We start from the raw sequence: 25,788 nt of genomic DNA on the forward strand, positions 1-25,788 counted from the left end.
TGACAACCCCTTCCCTCTCTTGATGCCCTGTCTTCCTGCTGGAGGTGGGCTCTCTACATTCCATCTCCCTACTGTTGGGCATTTCATCTAAGTTCCCTCCCTTAGAGTCCTGGGAGTTTCTCACCTTCCAGGTCTCTGGTGCACTTTGGAGGGTCCCCAGTACTTCCTACCTCCTTAGGCTGTTTCCATTCTTTCTGTTGGCCCTCAGGGCTTCAGTCCTTTTCCCTTGCCCAGTACAAGATCAGGTCTCTTCTTCCCCCCATAGGCTCTTCCACCCCTGTGTGCTTTCTTTCCCAGGTCCCTCTCTCCCTCCCCACCTGAGATTGCTTTTTTCCTTCCCAAGTGGGACTGAGGAATCCTCACTTGGGTCCTTTAGATTGTTGACATTACTTAGATATGTGGACTGTATCATGGGTATTTGGTACATTCTATCTATCTATCTATCTATCTATCTATCTATCTATCTATCTATCATCTTTCTTTCTCTCTTTCTTTCTCTTTCTTTCTTTCTTTCTTTCTTTCTTTCTTTCTTTCTTTCTTTCTTTCTTCTGGCTAATATCTGATCATTAGTGAAAACATACCATGCATGTCCTTTTGGGTCTGAGTTACCTCACTTCTGGTTGATATTTTCTAGCTCAATCCATTTGAATGCAAAACTCAGGATGTCTTCCTTCTTAATAGCTGAGTAACAGGAAATGAAGCACAGTTTCTGGATCCTTTCTTCTCTAGTGGGACATCTGGGTTGTTTCTAACTTCTGCCTATCACAAATAAGTCTGCTATGAACATAGTGGAACACTGACACCTGTGGCATGGTGGGGCATCTTTTGCACATCTTTCTAGGTTATAAAATCAGTACTTAAAGAGAAAAATGTAGTGTAAAGTAATTTCTATCCAGTGACATAAATTAGGAGAACACTCACTAGCTTGGCTGAACTAGGTTTGTCTTCAGGAGAGAGAAGAGAAGAAGAGCAGATAGTCCTTTAGGGAAGTGTTCTCTTGCCTCTGCTGCTTGATGTCAGCTGTGGCAAAAGCTCATTGTACATGAGCAATTTCCCTGGTGTCTTACAACACCGCTGTGACTTAGGTCCAACTCCTTAAAGGAAACATTTTTACTTATTTTCACCCACAACTCTAGTGCTTTCATATTTTATCCTGCCTTAATTGTTGAAAACATTTTCTGTATTTCTGAAGATTGGTAATAGACACTTTTCAGCCTTTCTTCAGGAGATGCTATGTTTAATTCCCTTTTGATCTTGAAGAGATGTTTTCAGGAATTGAAAATATTCTTCTAATTTGAATAAATATCCTCCATCACTTTTCTTTCTACAGGTTCCCTAGTGAGTATTCAGTAATGATCACTCATGTATTTGCCAGTTTTTGGTGGTTTTCTTTGGTATTTTGTTTACAGTTTGGCCCTTTAGGTTTAAGAGTTCTTTGAATCATCCCTGTATTTCATTACTTAAGATAATCCTGTAGTTTTTTTCCTTTCAATGAATTAGGAAAATGTTTTTACTATTCTTACTTATGGATTTCTTGTCCTTGCAATTTTACTTCTTTAAATTATTTTTAGGAGTGAACGTAGATTTCTCAGACTCTCTTGATATTTTAAAACATAGATGGAGATGATTCTAAAATCATCTTTGTTTGATAATTTCATATAATTATAGAAATCCACTGCCTACTCACCTGCATGAATCCTAAGATATCCCCAAACTTCTCCCTAAGTTGTGCATGTCCTCTCCTATTCTTGACTTCAAATACAAATATGTAAAATACTGAGTTTTTGACCTAATATTGTAGAGATAACAATTAACTACACTGTTTTCATGAGTCAATGCCTATGCCATGGCTGGAGGACAGCATTTTTCTACATGCCCTGATGGTTTTAAGTAATATGTTTTGAAATTCATACCTTAGTGATAGCAAAACCTCACTGTTTGACATTGTTTATTAATATATAAATTAAAAAGTTACAGGATTTTTATCTGAGTGTATACTTCCTTTTTTATACAGTAAACATTTTTGTATCATTGAACAATTACTAATTTTTTTCCTCGTAGTAGGAACATGTGATCTATCATAAGGCTGATCTTCTGAGAATTACTTACATATCCCTGGTTCACCATGAGTCAAGAAATATTTTAACATGTTAAAAAACCTCCCATCTGTCTTTCATTTTCGTGCTTTAAAAACATTATTTTTAGAACTATTTTGGTTAAAAACTCTGTCTCTGAAATATTTCTGTTTTATAAACAACATCAGCATCAAAAAGAAATGTAACATCTTTGCAAATATTAGTAGATCTTAATATATTTGAAATTCTCTGATAACACAGTATTTCACAATATGTGAATTAAAATCTATGTGAATTATTTCTCTACCTCCTGTGTGGTTTTTTATAATAATACTTTGTTGTTTTTAAATTTTACAGAAGTTTTCAGATACTCAACAAAATATCAGAAGCTTTAATGTATTATGCTCCATTTGTGTGTGTCAGTGTGTGTGTTCATGCATGTGTATGTGTGCTCATGTATGTGGTGTTCGACTATGTTCTTCTAGAATATGTGATTTCTGAATCATGAGCTATGTTTTCACCTTTAGATGACTAACTCTACATTCTGAGCAGATGCGCACATTGGTTCCTTCGTGTTTACATTAAAACTACAAGAACAGAGCTGTTCATACACATTCTAAGATATTTTGCCTAATTGTTACTCTATGGATAGCAAGATATAAAATCAGGTAGTGTGAGATGTCCTTGTTCATAAAATTCACGTAAACTGGCATGTTATGATAGGGTCTTGGAGAAATATACAGCAAAACACACACCTGCGTGCAGGCACACACACACACACATACACACACACACACACACACACACACACTTATTTTCAGAGTAATAGGTTATGCCCAGCAGTTAGAAGACACTAAAGAAAACTCTGTGAAAGAGATGGCTTATGAAGTGGTTTCCTTTGGTCTTGGGTCAAGGTTGGTTATAGATAGTGGGAAGTCAGCACTGTGTCATGATTCTTACATAAAGGATTGTTTCTGAGAAACTTACAATGCTTATGGCAAATAGCTGATACTGTAGAAACTAACTTCATAAAGATATACCTATCTACTCACTGTCATACACTTTGGTAATGTATTAGAATTCCAGTGTAACAGTGGTATCTTCTCAGATTCGTATCATTTGATTTAATGCTATTTTCTTCTTGCTGTTTTCCTAGGTCTCTGGAGCAATTTTTAAATGTGAGAGGTGGTAGAGAGCTAATAATACAAGCACTTTGCTTGTTCTTGGCAGTATTAAGTGATGGAGTAATTCTAAATTATTTATTTCGGGTTCCTAATTCTATCACCATTACTTATTTCAGTGTTGTATATCTGTACATTATCTAACTGTATACAAAGCATGATAATGAAGAGAGTACTCACTCATCTTTTGTTTGTTTTGTTTATAATTTTTTATTTTTGTTTGTTTTTGTCTTGTTTGATTTTTTAAGTGCAGCTACATTTGTCCTGATTTTCCTAGAACTGAGCTCATGCTGTGTATGAATGAAAGGATGTAAAATGATGAAGTCTGGATGGAAAGGAAGCAAAGGGTTTTGCTCTGTGTTAACCACCCTCCCTGCTTTCCACTGCCATAATTCAAGAAAAAAAACCAGGATTCTGTGCTCCTGCACCCATGGCTACTTAGTAATCCTTCATTATATACAACCTGTTACAGTTATGTTTGAATTCCAAGTACCCACATAGTTAATTTTGTGATTAATATGGTAGACTGACAGTCTTCCCGATTTAACTCAAGGAAATAAATCTAATTGTTTCTTCTGTATTAGAGTTGCCATTACAGACTTTAGATTATAGTAATGATTAGACACTAATTTTGTAATCATGAGGTTCAAAGTTATTTTATACCACGCTTCTCTGTACTTTTCATAGCCTTTATGTGTACCAGCAACAACCATCGATATGGTGAATGATATAATGAAGAAGCTACTACCGATGATTAGAGTGCCTGTAAGTTATTTTCAAGTTACTTTGAGTTAAACTTGAATTTTGTTTTTGAGGTATGTGCAAGTGTGTATGCAAATAAATAATACATATAAAACTTAATCATGATAAATTTACAAATCATATTTTACAATCCTTTCCCTTTAGAACCAATGGTATCTAAGATATAATAATAATCTTTACAGGGACTTTTTCTTGAATTTCTTATCTACGATTCCATAGAAATTAAACTCATAGCCCAAGGATATTGAGCTATATTTTTAGTGTTACTAGACACTAAAGATGCATCCTAACAAAGTGAGATTAATTGGTCATATGCACGCACAATAATTTAAAAGATGCCAATCTTAGAGACAAGATTTTTTTCTCTTTCTTTCTTTTCATTTTTTCTTTCTTACTTTCTCTTCATTAAAATTTTATTGATTTCCTTCATGGTATATAAATTCTATCCTCTCTCATTCCTTCTTGTTTTCATTTCTCTGTGCATCAAGGTGTAAGTGTGCATGTTCTAGTGTGGTGTTGTTATTTTTAAATCTATAATAAAGATTTTTGTATATGTTCTTTCTCTTTGCATACATGTCTGTATATTTGGTCTTTCTGTTTTAAATGTGCATGTGTATCTCTGTCTATTTCTGACTTTCTGTGTGAGTGTGTCTCTCTGTCTCTGTCTTTGTGTGAGTATGTGTGTTTATTGAACGTGTGTACATTGCTCTCTATCACTTCCTGTGAGTTTGTATGATGACTCCCTGAGTGTCGTTCTGTTTCTCAGTCTCTATCACTCTTTCTCTGACTCACTATTTCCTCTCCTTGTATGTTTCGGTGGGTGTAGGTAAGCGTGTCTGATTGAGTGGACTTTAATCCCCTAGTGTAATACTTAAGAACTCTATGGGACAATTTTATTGATTTAATCATGAATCAGCAAGAAAGTACAATTAATGATAATACCAGTTAGAGCATATTATCACTTTAGTCAATCCTGGAGGTTGCTAACCATTTCTTTCTTTTCATTTATTATTTAGGTTTTTTGCACTCCATATTTCATTGATGACTGCCGAGCCTGCATCCACCCTCACTCATTCTGTTCAACATCCTATACCTTTTCCTGACCCTCCTGTCTCCCTGAGGATGTCCCCACCCCTCATATGCCACCCAACCTGACCTCAAAACACACAATGGCCTCCAGTCTCTTGAGGATTAAGTGTATCATCACTGATTGAACACAGACCCAGCAGTCCTCTGCAGTACATGTGTTGGGGGCCTCATATTTGCTAGTCTATGCTGCATTTTGGTGGTCCAGTGTTTGAGAAATCCCAGGGATCCAGATTGAGTGAGACTGCTGGTCCTCCTACAGGGTCATCCTCCTCAGCTTCTTTCAGCCTATCCCTAATGCAACCACAGGGTTCAGCAGCTTCTAAATACTTCAACAGGACCTTCTATTTATATGACTGTTTTGAATGGATCCATTACTTGGTGTGCAATAATAATGTTGTGGAACTTCTTTCCAGTATCTGGCCTATTTTCCAAATTAGACACACCTTTGTCCTTTCTACAGGCTGCTTATCTCTGAATGAAAACCAAAGTTGTGTGTAATCCTAGGCACCTTCAAAGCTTCTCTGTTTTGGTCTATTTTTTTCATGTTGCTGAAGCAACCATAGCTTTCAAATGTTCTTTATCAAGTCAGCATAATCACTGGGAGTATATGACTCTGTGGGTACTAGGGTGTGCTCAAACCAAATCAACCTTCAATATTCTACTGACAGACTGGAGAGATCTATGCAAGTAATTTTATAATATTTTCTTTGTTACTGTTGATGGCAGAATGCAATTATTCTACTGTGCAATAGACCAAGGTTTCCTCAGAGAGGAAAGGCAGGTAGGTACCCAAGGGTTTCCTCTGAAATTAGTCCTGATGACTCAAACCCGTGGTCAGAACACATGCCATTAATACTGGTTCTAGTAATTTCCCTGCTAGAGAGCTTGAAATTGTAAGAAATGAAACCACTAGATTCTTCAAGATTCTACTGTCAGATTATTTGTGACGGTTGGTTCTTTTTGGCTCCCAGTACATTGAAGAATACCAACTGTGGTTCTGTCCTGGCCAATGGGAAGCTCCAAGATTACTCCAAGGTAAGTAACAGGAAAATCTAAGGAAGGACCAGCTGAGTTCAGTAATCTAAGCCTCAAGTCTCAATGTTTTCATTATTTAGTCTTAAATATAAGTACACACTAAAGCAAAATAACTAAACAGTTTTTCATTTATTATATTCATAATTAATAATTTTAATACAGCTTTCTGGCACATGATAACATGTCATTATGAAAGAGTCGTAGGTCTAACAAAAATAAACAACTGAAATTCTGTGGTTTTTTTGAGAAACATAATTTTCCTAAAAAGAGAATAAACAAAACTCGGTATGTATTGTTTCTGAAGAAAATAACTGAAAAAAATCATTTGGTGATCATTACAGAAAATTCTACAAGTAGAAGAAAATTTTCAGTGATTTCCAACACCCAGGTAATAGCTAATAGTCATCCATAACTCCAGTTTCAGGAGATCAAATTCCCTGTTCTGACCTGCTCAGGTATCAGGCTCAGAATGGTACAAAGATGTACATAGAAGCCAAACAGTTACAACCAGAAACAAGTCTAAAATTAAAATGAAAACAGGTTCAAAGAACAACTCACTGTCTTTAAGGAAACTTCAGCCACAAGCCTTTTTTTCTTTTGTGTCTGTGTGAAGGTTTTTCATAAGCAGTAAGAAATTTGGAAACTTTAAAAATAATTCTGTTCATTCTAAACTATGTAGATTATGTTTCATAATGAAACATAATGTGTTTCATAACTCAGAAATATGCATATATATCTCTGAGTCCATGTGAAATATTCAGTTCACATCTTCCTTTGACCAGTAATTCCCCTACTGAATGAGAAATCATTATCAGATTATTGGAGACTTCCTGATTGAATCACCTGCCATTCCTTCTAATGCAGTTTTTAAATTTCTCCCTAACTACATTATTGCCAAATACATAATAGTAATAAAATGATCAGAAGCATTTGGATAAGATTTAAATTGTGAGATCAAGAGTGCTTGCAAAGTTGATCTTTTAAAAGCTAACGGAAACATGAAGCTCTAATGCATAAGGTGACCTTCAGACAAGTGACAGTAACAATGTCTTTTGGAGATGAGAGAATATTGTTATTCAAAATTTTCTCATGTATCATGAAAAGAAACTGTGGGGATATTCTTGATCATTTGAAGGAATCCAAAACCAATATTTTTGGTTGTCCTCAATATTTATTTTCAGGGGTTTAGTAAACTAGACCCTTAACCCACTCATTGGACTTTATTTTCCTTCATGCAACAGAGTATCGCTATTGAGTTCAGGCAAGTAAGGAACTCTCAGCCCTTACCATTTCAATCAAATGAGTGCTGAAAATACAGGAATCTGCCAAAATCATCTTGTCTTTTCACTTTTTATAAGGTGGACACAATAGCAGTACTCAGTCCATGAAAAGATAAATGCAGACATTTAAAATAAATTTATGGAGTGAAATGTGTCAAATTGATAACATTTTAAGGTTTGGAAGAGCTTTGTTCATCATGGATGCTTCAGAAATCCCAAGAACTTAAAGCTCTTCTTAGTTTCTCAGCATGATTTTAAATGTGTATTTCAACTCACAGGCCATATGCTAGTAAGTATCCCTCATGTCTATATTTTTTCCCATTGATCACTGGGAAGGATCTGGAGTCCTTTCATCTCAATATTGATTTAAATCTTGCTCTCATTGTAGCACTGACATTCCATCTGTGTCAGAAACAAAGGCAAATCAAGACTTTAATCATATTGGTGATTCATCAGAACTGGACAAAGCCAAGGTTTCATACTTCCTAGAAAACCATGTCTATCACACAGCACATACTCTTTTGACATTTCATTAGAGAAGAAATAACTTAAAACAGGGGAGAGCACATTAAGAACATTGATTTAATTCCAATTTTGTATTTGTATTTCTGGCCCAGAGTTAACTGTTTGTTGGAATAGTCTAAAAGTTGTGTTGTGAGAAAGGAATTATTCTTACTGCTTGTGAGAAATCTTCAAACACACACACACACACACACACAAGAAAAAATGTCTTGAATTGCAGTTTCCTTAAAGACACTGAATTGTTCTTTAAATGTGCTTGCATGACCTCCCAAGCAGTAGCAGATAGGAGAGAGTTTACTTCATCTGTTATCGTTCATATGGCTCTATGAAGAAACACGATTTGTCTATCCAGCTTTGGAATTGTACACATTCCTCTGGTGACTCTTCATAACCTTCAGTTTCTAAATTATCTGCTGTGATGAGAAAAGGTGTCTATTGCATACACATTCATCCTGCCTCATTATTAGGCCACATTCTTCCAGGTCCATGTCTCCAACTGGAGTACTAAGAAACTGTTGTGTGTCCAGAAGGGCTCATGTGTTTTCTAGACCATAAAGCATCACCCTGACCATTGTGAAGGAGAACAGCAATGGGAGGAAGCAGAGGCCATTCCAGTTCACAGATTCCAAGAAGCCCTGTCCTCATATTGTGAATGGAAATGGACTCTCTATAAATGTGGTTGTCATCATGAGAGAAAAAAGTATTAGACAGAGAAGTGCTTTCTATGGCTAATAGTATTACTTATAGAGTTCCATGCTCCCAATTATATGAAGACATATATGCAGGGGGAATTATTTAAATTGATTAATATAAAACTAGGCAAGTAAACTAAATTTCTCATGATGTAAAAATCTTATTGATATCAAGACTACAATAGGCAGGTCTTAATACTGTTGGAACAGAACACAGCAGAATCTGTCAAACAAAGTGCTCTGGTAGATATAAATAAAGTGATAAATTGAAAATTATCTCCTCGATTTTAGGGTTTTCAGCTTATACATCCTTCCTTTATTATAATATCCTTGTAAGTCTCCTAATGCTTAGGGTATACAGTCTACATTGTCCAGAAGAAGAATGAGACACAAAGCACAGCAGTGCATGTTAAATCCCATTGGAAGGTTTGCCCACTCATTATTACTAGATTTAATTCATTCTCTTATTTTCTTCTTATAGGCCAGGAGTGTCTACATGATATTATACTGACCAACCTTCAAACTAACTTCAATAGAAGGAACTCAAAAATGTTCCCTGCTTTTCCCAGCTTGCCTGGGCTGCTTGTGAACGACATATACTTGGATGCACAGGGGCAATTCATCTTAAAGCCTGCCTTAACATACTCACCTACAAGCCAGCAGCAAAGTGAGTCCTCCATCTTCCTTCAAGTACCATCTCAGTTCCCATCTCAATTTGGCACAAAATACCAATGCATGTTGTCATTTTCTTGCTTGAGGAAGGGGCACTGTAGAAAACAAACCGCAAACAAAACAATATGGCCCAAGTCTAGCCTGAGATCTCTATATTGTTATATGAAGCTTGATTATAGGAAGAACATTATACTTGTTCTAGATAGATAGTCAACATACGCTGGCATGCCCAGACACTATATGCACATGAGTGTGTGTGCAAACATCTTTTCTCCCATTAGAACATGATTTTCCTTAGTTTCATGATCAAAGCAGAAAAGGACCTACAAACTGCATTTAAGCTATTGTATTGCAAGAGAAACAGGAAAGTTTTATGTATGGAATTGAAGATCATCTTTTTCAGACTAAAGTAGAAATAACATTAGTCTCTTAGGCCAGACTCAAGTTTTCTTCTTTTTTTAATCCACTATTTTCTTCATTTACATTTCAAATGTTATCCCCTATGAAAATACCTTATCCCACCCTTCTCCCCTTGCTTCTATGAGGGTGTCCCCCCACATACCCACTACCACGTATTCGTACTGGCTTTCTCATACACTGGGACATGAAGCCTTCACCGGAACAGGAGCCTCTTCTCCCATTGGTGTCCAACAAAGCCATCCTCTGCTACATATGCACCTGGAGCCATGAGTTGCTCCATGCGTACTCTTTGTTTGGTGGTTCAGTCCCGGGAGCTCTTGGGACTCTGGTTGGCTCATCTTGTTGTTCTTCCTATAGGGTTGCAAACCCCTTTGGCTCCTTCAGTCCTTTCTCTAACTTCTCCACTGGGGACTCTGCTCAGTCCAATGATTGGCTGTGAACATCCACTTCTGTAATTTATCAGGCTCTTTCAGAGCCTCTCAAGAGACAGCTATATCAGGCTCCTGTCAGCAAGCACTTCTTCGCATCCACAATTGTGTTTGGATCTAGTAACTTTATATGGCTTTGATCCCCAGGTGTTGCAGTCTCTGGATGTCTTTTCCTTCAGTCTGTGCTCTACACTTTGTGTCTGTGTCTCCTCCCATGATTATTTGGTTCCCCCTTCTAAGAAGAACCAAATTACCCATCCATACTTTGTTCTTCCTTCTTCTTGAGTTTCAGGTTGTCTTTGAATTGTATTTTGAGTATTCCTAGCTTTTGGGCTAATATCACCTTATTAGTGAGTGTATATTATGTGTGTTTTTTTGTGACTGGATTACCTTACTCAGTATGATATTTTCTACTTCCATCCATTTTTGTAAGAATTTCATGAAGTAATTTTTTTAGTAACTGTATAGTACTCCATTGTGTAAATGCTCCACATTTTCCATATCCTTTCCTCTGTTGAAGGACATCTGCGTTCTTTCCAGCTTCTGTTTATTGAAAACAAGGCTGCTATGAACATAGTGGAAAAGATGTCCTTGTTAGATGTTGGGGCATGTCTTTAGAGACTTGAAGATTTTGTCATACAGAACAAAATTGTAATTATGCTATTGCCTGGAAAAATAATGGTGTTATTATTAGAGTCACACTAAGGTATTTTTATTTGTGACTATTGTGAAGGGTGTCATATCCCTAATTTCTTTATCAGTCTGTTTATCCTTTGAGTGGAGGAAGGCTAATGATTTATTTGAGTTAATGTTATATGCAGCCACTTTGCTGAAGTTGTTTATCAGGTTGAGGAGTTCCCTGGTGGAATTTTTGGGGTCAGTTAAGTATACTATTATATCATCTGCAAGTAGAGTTTTTTTAAAATTTCTTCCTTTCTAGTGGGTATCTCTTTGACTTCTTTTTGCTGTCTAATTGCTCTGGCTAGGACTTCAAGTACTGTATTTAGTATGTAGGGAAAGAGTGGGCAGCCTTGTCTAGTCCCTGATTTTAGTGGGATTGCTTCAAGTTTATCTCCATTTAGTTTGATGTTGTCTACTGGTTTGCTTTATATTCCTTTTACTATGTTTAGGTATGGGACTTGAATTCATGTTCTTTCCAAGACTTTTATCATGAAGGGGTATTGTATTTTGTCAAATGCTTTCTCAGCATCTCATGAACTGATCATGTGGATTTTTTCTTTGAGGTTGTTTATATAGTCAATTACATCAATGGGTTTCTATATACTGAACCATTCTTGAGTCCCTAGGATGAAGTCTACTTGACCATGATGCATGATTGTTTTCATGTGTTCTTGGATTTGATTTGTGAGAATTTTTATTGAGTATTTTTGATTCAATATTCATGACATAAATTGGTCTGAAGTTCTGTTTCATTGTTGGGTATTTGTGTGGTTTAGTTATAAGCATAATTGTCAATTCATAGAACTATTTGGGTGGTGTTCTTTCTGTTTCTATTTTGTGGAATATTTTGAAGAATATTGGTATTAGGTCTTCCTTGAAAAGTCTGATAGATTTCTGTACTAAACCCATCTGGTCCTAGACTTAATTTGCTTGGGAGACTATTAATGACTGCTTCTATTTCTTTAGGGGTTATGGTACCATTTAGATGGTTTATCTGATCCTGATTTAACTTCAATACCTTGTGTCTTATACACCTTTGTCTGCATTTCAAATAGACGTGATAATTAAGGAATGGGGCTTTTAAAGTTGAGTTTTGGATTTAAAAAAATAATAGTGTAATTTTATTATTTTCCTCTTTACTCAAATGTACCCCCTTTATAGTTTTTACATTTTTGTTTTTATAAAAAGTTTTTGTGTGTGCATATACACACATACACACACAGATAAATTCATGTGGATTTGAACACATACATACAACACACAAAACCTCATACATCTTATTCAGTCTGTATCATGTTACTTGTGTTTTCAGGCCTGACTATTCTGTTTTAGACAAATAGCGTGTATGTTCTACACTCACAAAGACTGTTTATTTTATATTTTGTTATATGACTCCTTTGTTTATTCTGAATGCTTTTGTTTTAAGTAGCATATATAACATTTCATTGTGGTCCAAGTTTTGAAAATAAGTCTTAGAAGAGAAAACTAAACTTTGATCTCAGATTTGAACTTACACAGTTAAAACCATGGTCCAGAGTTGGATAAAATAGTCATACATACATTCCTATGAAGGGGACATACTACTGATGAGAGACGTTTAACAATGGTTCTTCAAGCACAACAAGAAAACTCAGGATGCGAATAGCTTCACTATGACATTTGAAGACGATAGAAAACTGATTGATGTGAATAAAAGTGAAGGTGGCTATGAAAACAGATATAACTACTGAAGCACCTGCCTCTACAGAGTTCAGGGAACTTGTTCAATTGGATATCAATTATCTTATGATGCAATGTGACTTACAGAGCATCATCTTCTCAGTATTCACACTAGATCATGTCATAGAGAACACCTACATCCTGTCTTAGAGACATCTCTGTAAGATTGGTAACAGTGTAGAGCATTGGAAAGAATATATAGACACTATAGGATGACTAACCCAGTAGAACAGAGACTTAATGCAATGGAAATTTGGTTTTTTAAAAGAACTGTAGAAATTACACGTTCCATGTAATGATCTCATTTTCTCCTCAGATGTTAAGAAAAGACATGATAAGAAACAAAAAACTTTGGTGACATCATATTTCCGTCGTGGCTCTGTTCCTCAGCTGTACCAATCATGTACTGTCCCAAGAGTTAATTCAAGAGAACAACCCTTTGGAAAAGAGCTGAGTTCTATTTGTCTTGATGGCAACCTGCCCACAGGCAAGTCTTGTTGTGAAGTGCAGATACTGCTGTTAATTTAAGTTGCCCATGGGTGTTTAGTTAGACAGTCACAGAGGAGGAGTAAAGTTTGGTACTATATTATTGCTTGACTCCATTACCTATATGCATAGCTTTCAAGGCAAATACAAGAATTTACATTTTATGGCAGAAGTATGAGCCATATACAACTAGATATCCAGTGCCTTATGAATCAGTGTCATTATTATAAATGTAATAATACTGATTAGTTATTTTCTGTGTATTTGTGGTGATGCAGAAGGCATTCAGGTTACAAAATGTGAAGGGCATGCAAGGCCTAAGTGAATTCAGTTACAACAAATAACAATTTCCTTCTTTATTAGATTCAGAGAAATTACAAGCAAATGTGTCTGAAACCGGGAAAACAATTTTTCGGAATCCACCATCAGCAGCAAAAAAACCAACTAGTTCGTCAATTTACACCCACTGTTTCCATGGACAGAATGCTGCCTGGTCCAATACTTGTGAGCTTCATTTTGTGTTTCTAGAGTTGTCCTATTTCACATAATTTCTGGAAATCTTCATTCTAAGTGTAAATTATTTCATCAAACTAATGAATGTAATAGATAACCTATTCATGAGTGTAAGATTTTTTAAACAGAAATAGAAACTACTAAAGTTTGAGTCTTCTAATTTAAAGAAAAATGAAAAGAGAGAAAAGAAATTGTATTCCTATATTTTGCACTGATTTCAGCAAAGACCCAAACTCACCAGCATGTTGGATGAAATGGATCTATGGAAGTTTCCCCCTCATTCTCCAACTATCAATTCTGTCAGCTGTGTTATGATTCCATGTTAACCTAGAATTTACCTTAATGACATCGCCTCTGAGATTACTCCATCTTATAATTAAAAATATCTACAAACCTTTATTTGATATTATCAATGCATTAGATGGACATGTTGTTCTTTACTATATATATTGATCTTTTTATCCTAGTAGACTATATATAATTGCCACCTAGTATAGTTTAGTGTATTTTAAATACTGTACTAGATTTCCACTTAGTGTATAATAATCATTTATGTCCAGCATCTATTTTAGCACTAAGTTTTCATCAGGAATTTATGCTGCAAGGGAACAAGTTTATCTTGTTAGACACATGAGAATTACTGCCCACTCCTCAGGTATTTTAGAGCAGACTTTTCCGTCATCAATAACTGTAATCATGTAATCAATTTCAAAGAGCAAAAATATGGAGTAAATCTGTGTGTGGTCATCATTTTTACAGACTGAAAACATGGGAAATGACTGAAATTGGGTTCAGTTCACTGGGTTCTTAAATGTGACAGTATCTTTAGATAAAGATAGTTGAAAATAAGAAGTCACAGAGGAAGGAAATGAAAGTCTCAGAAGTGTAGTGAAAAAGAAAGCTTTCTTAAAAACACAAATGATAGGATTTATAATAGAGGTTAGGGCAGACAGGAAGTAAAATAGTGATTTGGTCTTCATAAGAGAAATGGCCAATAGTAACTTAGATTGGCATGCTTGAGAAAGATAATCATAGAAGAAGAAAAAAGTAAGAGAGGACCATTGACCAAAATGCTTTGGTGTGGTTCAGTCCTGAGGATTATCTGATTCCAAGACAACCTTGATGTTTCAAATTGGGAATAATGGTTAGGGAAGATACTATATTTGGAAGCTAAAAAGAAAAAAAGTTCAATGCCTTCTTCATTCCTTTCAGTTGTAGCTATGCATCCATAATTGCCAAGTTTCTGATTTACCTTAAAAGACATATTTGTACTTCTGCTGTTTGGATCTGTAATAATAGAAGCTTGTCCTTATCCACACAAGATATATTATCCATAATTGTGGAAAAGGGGCAAGAATTTGATCAAATATCCAGGTTGTTATTGTAAAAATTACGCTGGTCCCTGTAGTATAAAATTAACACTCAACTGCAGATTGACTGGAATGAAGAGGCCCTGCTTATTGTAGGTTCAGTTTTAATGGTAAGGAAGGATTTTGTATCACCAACATTCACCATCGCTAGAGAGATGCATATGTGCTTTCTGGCCTTGAGATTACCTGATGCTCACAGTTTCCTTGAACTTAGGACACATGACCTCTGGATAAGAGGCAAGGAGGGCAAAAGTCTGACAAGCTCAAAGATTAATCACAAAGACACAAGTTAACACCTTCTGTTGGAAGTTAACTTCCTCATATATCAGATGGGCATTGTTTTGGCATTACTAATGTTCCCACTCATGTCACCTCTATAACTGTAGCATGTGAGTGCATAGCAGAAGGAGGAAGAATAGTGGTAATATTTTGTTTTAAAATATACATGTCTTAAATCATAAAAAAATATTTCTCACAAATAACAAAAACAGTACAAAATAGATACTCCACCACAAACTAATAATAGATTATAAGAGACTTGGATGTTACCATCTGTCCAGTAGATGCATGAAATTTTTTCCTTCTCTACCAAAATATGTAGCAGGACTTTCATTTTTGCCAGGTATTGCCATCCTAACCCCATGTCAAATAATCAAAAATTAGCCTAACCTACTTGCAAATAATCTACAACACTTAACTTAGCAGTGAGCAGCAGTAACTCTGAAGCAAATATCATTGATTTATTTTTATTTTGGCCATGATCTCAGCTTTTCTCTCAGTAGACTGTGGAGCAATGGCCCCAGATATCAAGAAAAGACAAAGGTCTGAGAGTAGGCATGCTGAATAACATTAGGTAAAGGTACTGAATTATCCCTCCCTGGCCCTTGAGCTTGGCAAGTGTTTCTGGCTCTTCTTGCCAGAAGCCTGGGGCCTCATGATGCAAGGAAAAGTGGATCAATAACGGAAGGTGACCATGTGTATGGAGAACAATTTAAAGGTACAGAAATATCTGGGAATCATCCATTTTTTCTGATTTGCTATCCTTCGCCTGTGAAAGTTAATTGTTTTATTTCATGAACAAAGACACTTTTCTGTTCTTCAAACAACCCGCTGCTTACAATTAATTTTATTAGTTTAAATAGTTGAATATTTACAATTTTTAAGGAATGGATGTGAAACTGTAAGACCTTCTCACAGGTAAAACAGGGTGGTCATGTAAGAACATTGGCTACTATTCCAGGTGAGCCTGTAAGCAGAGTTGTACATGTATATTCCAACTTTACTGTGAACTGAAAAGTACTAATTCAACAAATTATATGATCAGAATGAGGTGTTTTCTGGCCCTGTCATTGTTTGATGGTTGATTATTTTCTGAAGAAGCATTTGGTTTTGTTCCTTGATTGTTTTTTGCTTTTTTTTAAAAAATTATTGTTTATTATTTATTTTTGATATTATTATCATTACACATTCATTTATTCATCTTGAATGCTGACCCCTCCCTCATCACCCTTCACAGAGTCTCTTCCCTTCTCCTCTGAGCATGTTAGGGTCCCCTGTGTTATCTTCACCCCCTGGCACATCCACTCTCTTCAGGGTTAGCACATCTTCTTCTACTGAGGCCAGTTTGTGAAGGGTTTCCACAGACAGTCAACAGCTTTAAGGATAGCCCCCAGTCCACATGTTGGAAAACCCACATGGAGACTGAGCTGCACATTTACTACATACATGCCATAGGTCATGATGGAGCTTTGGTATTCTTTTTGATAGCTGCCAATAGTGCAGGTTAGTTGACTCTGTTGTTGTTCCTGTGGAGTCCCTATCTCCTTCAGGACCATGAATCCTTTCCCCAACACTTCCACAGGAGTCCTTGAGCTCCATCCAATGTTTGGCTGTTGGTTTCTTTATCTGCTTTAGTCAGCTGCTGGGTGGAGCCTCTCAGAGAGGAGTTATGATAGGCTCCTATCTGAATGTCCCACATAGGAGCTGGCTGCCTTTGAGACAGGCAGAGCTTCAGGCTGAAGTAGACTGCAGATCTCTGATTGCAGGTAGTAGTGTGGACTGGAAGGCAGGAAAGGAAATATGAATAGACAGTAAGTTTACTTAATTGATACTGGAGCCAGAACTCTGCTTCTTTGATTCTAGTCTTGCATAATAACACATAAACTCCTGCCTGTATGTTCCAAATTTGAGCCAAAATTCTGGTTGGTGACAGGTTGGGAATCTCTTAAGAAAGTAGGGTCTCAACCAGCTGTTCTCAGTCTTCCTAATCCTGAGACACTAATATAGTTCATCATGCTGTGGTCATTCCTAACCATAACACCATTTTGCTCTTATTTTATAATTGAAATTTTGCTATTGTTGTGAATTATAATGCATAATGTATGGTATATCTTGTCATGGCCCAAGCAAAATGTTGAGGCCCAGGCCGAACCATGTTTGGGCTGCCACTGATCCCGGCCCAAGCTGCTGCTCTGGTCTGCGGGTCGGAGTTCAGCAAGAGGGAGAGTGAGGACGGACTCAAAGAATGCAGACCAGACAGAGTGTAATTCAATCCTGTTTATTCTTCATTCTAAGTCCTAAGTCTTGAGTTCCTAGTGCCTAGTCCCTAGCTCCTAGTCCCTCCAAGTTCCAAGTTACTTCTTCCAAGTTCTCTTCCAAGTGCCTGCTACCTGTCTTCTCTCTGCTGTGTCTGGTCCTCTCCTCTGTGTCTCCCTAATGTCTGATGTGTCTGATTCTGATCTGTTCTTTCTCTGCCTTTTATATGTCTCACTTCTAAGCCACGCCTTTTGGTCACACCTTTAAACATGCCTGTTAGGTCTTGTCTCTAAATCTTATCTCTAAATTACACTCTTAAGTCACACACCTTTAATCTCACACACCTTTAATCTCACGCACCTTTAATCTCAAGGTATCTAAACCAAGATTATCAGAGTGTTCTCAGCTGTTGTAGGCTATTGTAATGCAAGTCACATGTCAGGGTATATGGCTCAAGATGGCTGCAAAGCTGATAGCCGCTTTCTGCTAAAAGTCGGCCCCCAACAATATCTGATATGCTGGATATATGGGTTGTGACCCCCTTATGGATTTTGACACACAGGTTGAGAATCACTGGTCTAAAATGTTATTTTTATACAAAAATGTTTCCCAAATACTTTCTACACTGTACATTGACCATTACTATGCTTGGTTTTTTTTTTTTTTTGGGCATTAAAAAAAGGATTTCACTAGAAATATACAAGGAAACTGGTCTTCTTCAGATTCATATGAAAATTGGATTAGTATCCCAGATGAAGATTCTGTGCTTGGAAACAATTCTGCCACACAAAGGTAATGATAGAGTAAGATATTGAGGAACTGCACAAAGATAGAAGCAATGCAATTTGAAGGTACATAGGCTTGTATTTACAGGACTATAAAAAGGAGTGATGTCCTATTCTGAGAGGTTCCCTTTTCTCAGACATGTATAGTCACTTTATAAACAGGTGCCTTTCTCAAGCAAGAGTGTTGTACCATGTCTGTAGTCCCACCATTTGTGTGTCATCTCCATTATAACTGCCATGGTTTGCAAGACAGTCTATGCTACACAGTTGTGTGCAGGTCAGCCTAGTTTGAGTTACTGTATGAAATAAATTAGTATGTATAATATTTGTGGATTATTTACATCCTAATATTATTACCATAGTATTGTGAATATTGTACTTGTTTAATATGTGTCATTGATTAGAAAATTAGGCTATTACTGAGTTTGTCTTTCTTAACTATAACTACCTAGAGAGGTCTGGGTCAGGTATAGCTTTGACTTTTTGAATCATTTTTCTTGCCGGTGATACTGCATGGAATGATTTCTTAGATAAAATTAACTTTGAGCTCCAATTTCTACCCATGACCTTAGTATCTCTGTCTTACCTATAGCAGAAGCTTTTATAACTGTATTGTGTAGGGTCACTAGTGTGTTTTATACTCCTCATGTTCCAGTGTGTCACAAGTGTGTTATGTCTATTCATACTACATTAGATATTAAATATGTCCTCATTGTGGCGGGAAAGATGGTTCACTGTCTAACAACACTGTTTCCATACACTGAACACACATGGACTGTAACTATCTTCATTTATTCTATTTCCAGGGAACCTGACACCTTCCCCTGGGTTCTGTGGGTAGCATGTAGCACACAGATATTCATACATAATTTTCAAAAATTCCCATGATTCTATAGGGAGAAGTGATTTGCAGAAAATATTCTAGGCAATACATTAGCTGTATATTCTTCTTTTGAATTTTGATTTTAAAAGTAGCTGATCTACAAAACATTTATGCTCATTTTTCTTTTTATTTAGAGTTTTTTTAAGTAACATTACTTGTTAGACAATCAACAGTAAAATTCTCCTTTTTCTTTTTATAGTATTACATTGAATATGCCACAACCATATGTCCTCTTGCTCAACCATCTTATCCGTGAATCATTAAAAATTAAAACCTCTTCCAGGATTCACCTAGACATCGACTTCTTATCTCTCCACTTAGCTCCTCATGTGCTGTGGGATCAGACTTGCAGGAACTCATTATTTGGGAGGGACTGCTCAGAAAAGGTAAAAGGATCTGATTTTTTCTTTTGGGAACAAAGTCCTCATGGTGATCCAGGAACTGGGACTACCTCAGAAAGCTCATTGACATTAAGGGACACCCTGGGATTGCATTCTTCCAGAGTGGGATATGCACTGATCTATTTCAGGAAGGATTGGAAAGGGAGATAGTTGATGTAGCTTGAAGGAAATGAATAATTTCTTTTGGTTCTTTTGTTATTTACTGTTTTTTTTCTTTCTTTTCATATATTGATTTTAGATACTGATGTTTAACCAACAACATGCTGTGTCCAAAAGACAACAGTCAAGTTGAAAAAATCCAGATTAACTAGGGTTTTTTTTTGTTTATTGGTTTTCTATTGTAGATGTACTGGGAGCACATGATAGTGGTGCTTCATTGTTATGACATATTACAATTATGAAAAACTCACCCCAAGTGCACTTCTGGTCATAGAAAAGCAAATTACATACAATTTAAATACATGTGTTTGTTTGTGTGTGTGTGTGTGTTTGTTGTGTGTATATATATACTTATATATAATTATGTACATATATATAAACACAATATGTGATATAAAGAATATTGATAAAAAGTTGTATATTTTATATACTTTCTATCATTTTAGTACCAAATCCTACTTATATAAAAAAGAATTGTGTATGTTTGCATTAGTTCAGGTCTATTTACCCCAGGTTTTCTATAGCTCTTAAATTAACTATACACTCATATGCTTTAATATTTTTACTACTTTATTTGTTTACTTTATATCCTGATTGAAGTAACCTCCACTAAGTCTGCTCCTCACAACCTCCTCTTCTCTCAGTTTAATTTTAATTTAAAACTTGATTTAACTGTTTTTTAATTTGGGGGGGGAGTTTTCAGTGGAGAGGGCAGATATGGAAGGACATGAAAATGAGTGTTACTGGGTTGCATGATGAGAAATTCACAGAGCATCAATGAAGAATATACATTTTGAAAAGGAAAAAAGATAGACAACAAAAAACACAACAGAAAGAAATGAAAGCAAGGGTATTTTTTGTTTTTTTTTTTTTTCAAGACAGGGTTTCTCTGTGTAGCCCTGGCTGTCCTGGAACTCACTCTGTAGAGCAGGCTGGCCTCAAACTCAGAAATCTGCCTGCCTCTGCCTCCCAAGTGCTGGGATTAAAGGAGTGCGCCACCACCACCCAGCACAAGGGTATATTTTTACTAGTAGTTTCCAGGAATAAGGTGCACAGGAAGAAAGTCATGGTGATGTTGTTACTCCTAATGAAGTAGAAAAGCCCAGGGAACAGCTTGTTCACTTTAGAAAGTAGCTTAATTTGCTACTATTGCTATGATAAAACACTGATGAAAAGCAACTTATAGAAGACACTTCATGATTTATTTCTAGTTCTCAGTTAAATACGGAGAAATGTCAGGTTTGAAACTGAAGCAGGGTAGGAACCTGGAGGCAAGAACTGAAGCAGAACCTGTGTAAGAGTTGTGCTTCCTGTCCTGCACCTCATATCTTTCTTTGTCTGATTAATGGCTCAAGGGTGGTACCCTCCTGGAGCCCTACAGTTTCCATCGTTAATCACGACAATGTCCAATAGACTTCGCTACACACTAGGACAATCTGATGGAGGCATTTTCTCAACTAAGATCCCTCTTCTCACCAGCTTCTTAGTCATTTTTCTATTTCTTTAATGAAACACCAGGAGTAAGGCAACTTGTAGAAGTAAATATTTATTTGCGACTTAGAGATGTAGAGAGATTACATTCCTTCACAGTCATGAGAGAGGAGCATGGCTGCAGGAAGGAAGGACAACCAAACAGGAATCAGAGACCTGGTGGCTCTCATCTTAGGCAAAAAACATGAAGCAGAGAGAGGACACAGCCAATGGCACCTGGCCTCTGTAACTTTAAATCTAACCAATGACATACTTCTTCCAGGAAAGCCAAGCCACTTAAACTACCCAAAAGGTCTCACCAAGATGGTATCATATATTGTGATGCCTGCAATTAGACCATCACAATGAAATCTACCTCCTCCCCACCTTTCGAAAATCACGATTAAACTTTGATTCACTCACAGGTATTCTGGCAGCATATCAGTTCTGAAATGTTACTTTGCTTTACTAGTTCCTCCATTCTTTGCAATAGCTATGAAATTTTAACTATATTATTTAAGTTTCAAAAGTGTCTCCATTTTAGACACAGACTTCATTTCACAGGTTCATATCTGCTTGTAGTACCTGCTTTTTTCTTCATCATTTTAGATTTTAATGTTTTATTGATTTCCATTTTGTAAACTATTTGAAATGACAGAGGATCTTGTTTTTGCCTTTTGGTGTTACAGATGTCTCTTATGCAAATCATGATTGACAACAATGTAGACGTTTTGGGAGATGATGATAGTACAATTTGTAATGATAGTCAAAAGAGATCTGATGACATAAAGATGTCATTAAATACTGCTGGTAAGTCACCTGTTATGAAAAGGCCATAGGTGGCTATAGTGGGAAAACCTCAAATGCTATTATTGAAGAATTCAAGATTTCCTCTGCTCTTTCTCAGGAGGAAGGTTCTACTGTAAGGGAAGTTTTAATTAGTCATCACATGAATGGACGGATGATAAAATTCCCTGATTTCATAAATTTGTAAATATCAGAGCAGCATTGGGGCATATCATGATATTCGAGTATGGGAAAAGTTTTTTTAAACAACACTTTACTTAAATTATATATGAATATATGTATATATACATATGTATACATACAGAAACACAAACACTTATACACACACATATATATGTATATATATACATACATATACATAGATATACATATATATACACATACGTAAATGAATGTATGTCAGAGGGACTCCTTATTTAGCCCCTGTAAGACTTTCAGAATATTACCTGCTATATTTCTCACTTTTCTTTCCATGGTCCACAAGTCATTTAGATATCTTGGATATAAATTTTTTTTAAAAAATCACTTAAAGAATTACTTGATTTTCAAATCCATTAAATGTACTACAAGACTGAAGCATGTGCCAGCAACTTTGCTATCCTTGTGTAAAACACTAATTATTGCTTAATTTACTTTGAGAAATAATCTTGTCAGATGCTTAGGATTTGCTATAAATATTAAGCTGCACAGGATCCATTACAACACATATGTGAAGAGTAATAAAGATGCTAAATAAAACATACCAGATTTTACAGGTAACACCATTCAAAAGAAGATATAGTGTTAACTCAAGTAATTTTTTGTGTAGAGTTCAGAAAGTGCACTGAAAAAGTAGTCTTACCTGAAATGGGGTGAATCTATCATCTGAGAATGTTTGTCTAACAAAGACATTTTATGTTTTATTTAGGATGGGACTATGGAAAAACTTCAACATATAATGTTCCACAAAGGAACTATTTGTTCCAAATAGTTTCACTCACTATACTCTTCTTCTGTTGTGTATTATATATATTTACCTATTATAATAAATTTCATTAAAGTGTGTTGTTGCTTAGATTTCAATGTGCCTGATTCATGATTCTCCATAGTCTTTGGAAAATGGCATGTTCAGTTTTCTCCTCTACCTCTGTTGCTCAGGCACCTGTATTCATGTGACAGATCCACTATAATCAATTATTATTTCTTTCCCAAACTACAATCAAAATGACATTCTAAGAACTACTCACGAAATGAACATGGGAGATTTGTCTGACCAAATTCTTCTAGATTCTCACCATAAAACAGTCCCCATTGCTTAGAATCAACTATGTAGTAGTACAATAAAATCAGACTCGCTCCGTGGCATAAGAGCAACAATTTTTTTTAAAAAGGAATTTATGTTCCTACTTTTGTGAATAGGTACTCTAGATAATTATTTCATTAGGAAAAACAGGTCATTATTTGAGGGCTCAGGGTATCATCATACAGCAGTTCTGATGTCAGGAGATTGGAGCTACTGAAGTTGTTCACCTAATTGAGAAGCAGAGGACAATGAATGTTCACATTCAGGGAGCTTCTTCTTTTATACATTCAGGAAGCTTGCCTAAGGAACAGTACAGCCCAGTTACAGTGTTACTTTACCCACATCAGTTACTTAGGCGTAGACAGAAACTAATGACATTAAATATTCCCTGAGAGTTGTGCTCGGGATCCTTTGTCATAAATAGCTCTAAATAAAATTCCATTGACAATCAACATTAATCCTCACACATGATAAAATTAGAGTTGAATCACAATTTAAAGAATATAGGAAATGGTCTGAAACGAAAGGTCAGTGTCTAAAGCAATTGAGACACAGGCTTTGTGACATGAATTCGGTTCATCAAAACTTACATTATAAAACAAACAAAACTAGGTATTGTACCACAATTATGTGTAAGCTAGCAGTTTCTACTTGGAGATGGAATTTGCAGATTGGAATGAACATGTTGTTCTGTAATGACCAAAAGAGATCCTGTGTCAAAAAAAGATGGGAAAAAGACCAATACTTGGCTCTGTCCTCTAATATAAATAAGCTCAAAACTCTATATTCTTAGTCAGCTATGTATCTTACATGCACGCATGTGCGTGCACACACACACACACACACACAGATGATACACATTTGCACATGCATCACATATTCTCAGAAACCCACATATGTATACAGTATATTTGATGTAGTGTGTCTCTTCTTAAACTAAGACCTTTGTCTCAATGACAAGCATTCTTTATTCATGGTTTGTATTTCTAGTAAGAGTCTGTGATTCAAATTTGAGATATGGAAATCATAGAAAAATCCCTAGTAAAGACATTCATAAATACCACGTTAAATATTTCTAGGACTCTCCTGCACTCCCATTAACACATATTTGAAATGTTTCATTTATCACTATTATTATTTTAAATTTTTATTGAAAGTAGAATTAAGCACTGTGGCCTTCCTTTCCTCCCTTTAGCCCATTGCATGCACCCCACTCTCAAACTCATTGTTTCAATATTGTTATATAAGTGTGATTATTTAAGATTTTATCTATAAAAATAGAAACACTTGAGTCCACCTTTTGTGTTTATGTATATGGTTTCCAAGGTGAATATGCTGTATAAAACAGTCCTTTAGACTACCCCTTGTAGAAAAGGTGAATATTCTGCCTACCAACTTTAGTTGCCTGTAATATTTTGACCCATGAATTATGACCATTGTATTAACATTGCATTGATATTGCCATCATTGTGGTTTTGCATCTATTTTCTGAGATTTCAAAACACCCTTTCAGGTGTGCTGCCTCTTCGTCTTTGTAACCCCATTTCTGCAATATTCCCTGAGGTATAGACACTGGTGCTGTGACATACAAGTATTCTTTGGTGCTGGGTTTTCCCCCAGTCCACTGATCTCATCATTGTTTCCAGTTTTGGTTTTCTATGATGGTCTCGATTTCCTGTACAAAGAGGCTTCTTTGATGAGAGTTGATGGCTTCACTTATATGTGGGTATAAGAATGAAATTTAGAATGCTGCTGTAAGGAATTGGGCTGATGTAGTAAATTAGTCTGATAAATTTTCATGTCCACGACCTCAATAGCTTCCTAAATCCAACTAGATTTCTGCTGTTAGCCATCATTTTTTTCAATCTCTTTGAGAGTAATCCTTCCAGATATTAAAATATTTTAAATTACTTTCCCCAAAATACTGATGTTTGTCATAGCCATTGGTTTCTTCTCAGGGTGACAGGTTTAGTGCCTGTTGCAAAATAAATCTTACAGGGATGACTCTGAATTCAACTGATTCTAGCAGGATATGACTTAGAAGCCTCTGGCTTGAAGTTGAGTTTCTCTGGTACATAAAACAGCAGGCAAGTTGACATGTTAGGGAAGTAATTAGTAGTTGTACCTACCCTCCTGCAACACTTATGAAGTATGTCAATAACCAGTACAGAAAGCTATCAGAAGAGGGGCAGTAAGTGACACTTACATGTCAGTAGTATCCAAGAGGTCTTTATTAGACTAAAGTTTATCTACCACATAATTGAACATAGTTCTGGGTCTTTCATTTGATTTTTCAGAAAAAAATTCTGTTATTGTAAAGAGGCCTCTAAAGTTCAGTAATTTAGGCCTTATTATTTGTCTTTAGGATTATCCCATGCAGGACCATTGACTTAACCAATCCTCTCTGACAAGAGAATTTCATTTTACTAGTATATTACAAAGTAAATGAAATGTAAATATAGTATGAAGTTCCTTACTTTTTGGCTACTTTCCTTTTCGACTTTCCAAGTCTTCAATTCACCTTAATTAACTATAGTCTGT

The 25,788-nt window shown here is 36.0% G+C and overlaps 1 protein-coding gene across 2 annotated transcripts in view; it reads left to right on the forward strand.

Annotated features, from left to right (window-relative positions):
• Window positions 1–23,025, forward strand: part of LOC143436006 (rho GTPase-activating protein 20-like) — a 55,761-nt gene extending 32,736 nt beyond the window's left edge. The window contains exons 10-19 of one of the 2 annotated variants that reach the window (XM_076919827.1): window positions 3,944–4,021; window positions 5,035–5,888; window positions 6,079–6,142; window positions 9,118–9,303; window positions 12,873–13,043; window positions 13,406–13,546; window positions 18,143–18,252; window positions 19,328–19,514; window positions 21,848–21,968; window positions 22,873–23,020. In XM_076919827.1, the coding sequence (XP_076775942.1) occupies window positions 3,944–4,021; window positions 5,035–5,121 (165 nt within the window). In that variant the 3' untranslated portion in view covers window positions 5,122–5,888; window positions 6,079–6,142; window positions 9,118–9,303; ... (4 more) ...; window positions 21,848–21,968; window positions 22,873–23,020. Of the gene's footprint in view, window positions 1–3,943; window positions 6,143–9,117; window positions 9,304–12,872; window positions 13,044–13,405; window positions 13,547–18,142; window positions 18,253–19,327; window positions 19,515–21,847; window positions 21,969–22,872 lie in introns of both variants that reach the window. The other variant, XM_076919826.1, reaches the window with a different exon arrangement.
• Window positions 23,026–25,788: the final 2,763 nt, after the last annotated feature.

Source organism: Arvicanthis niloticus, chromosome 22 (genome assembly GCF_011762505.2).
Source record: "Arvicanthis niloticus isolate mArvNil1 chromosome 22, mArvNil1.pat.X, whole genome shotgun sequence".
Classification (NCBI taxonomy): domain Eukaryota; kingdom Metazoa; phylum Chordata; class Mammalia; order Rodentia; family Muridae; genus Arvicanthis; species Arvicanthis niloticus.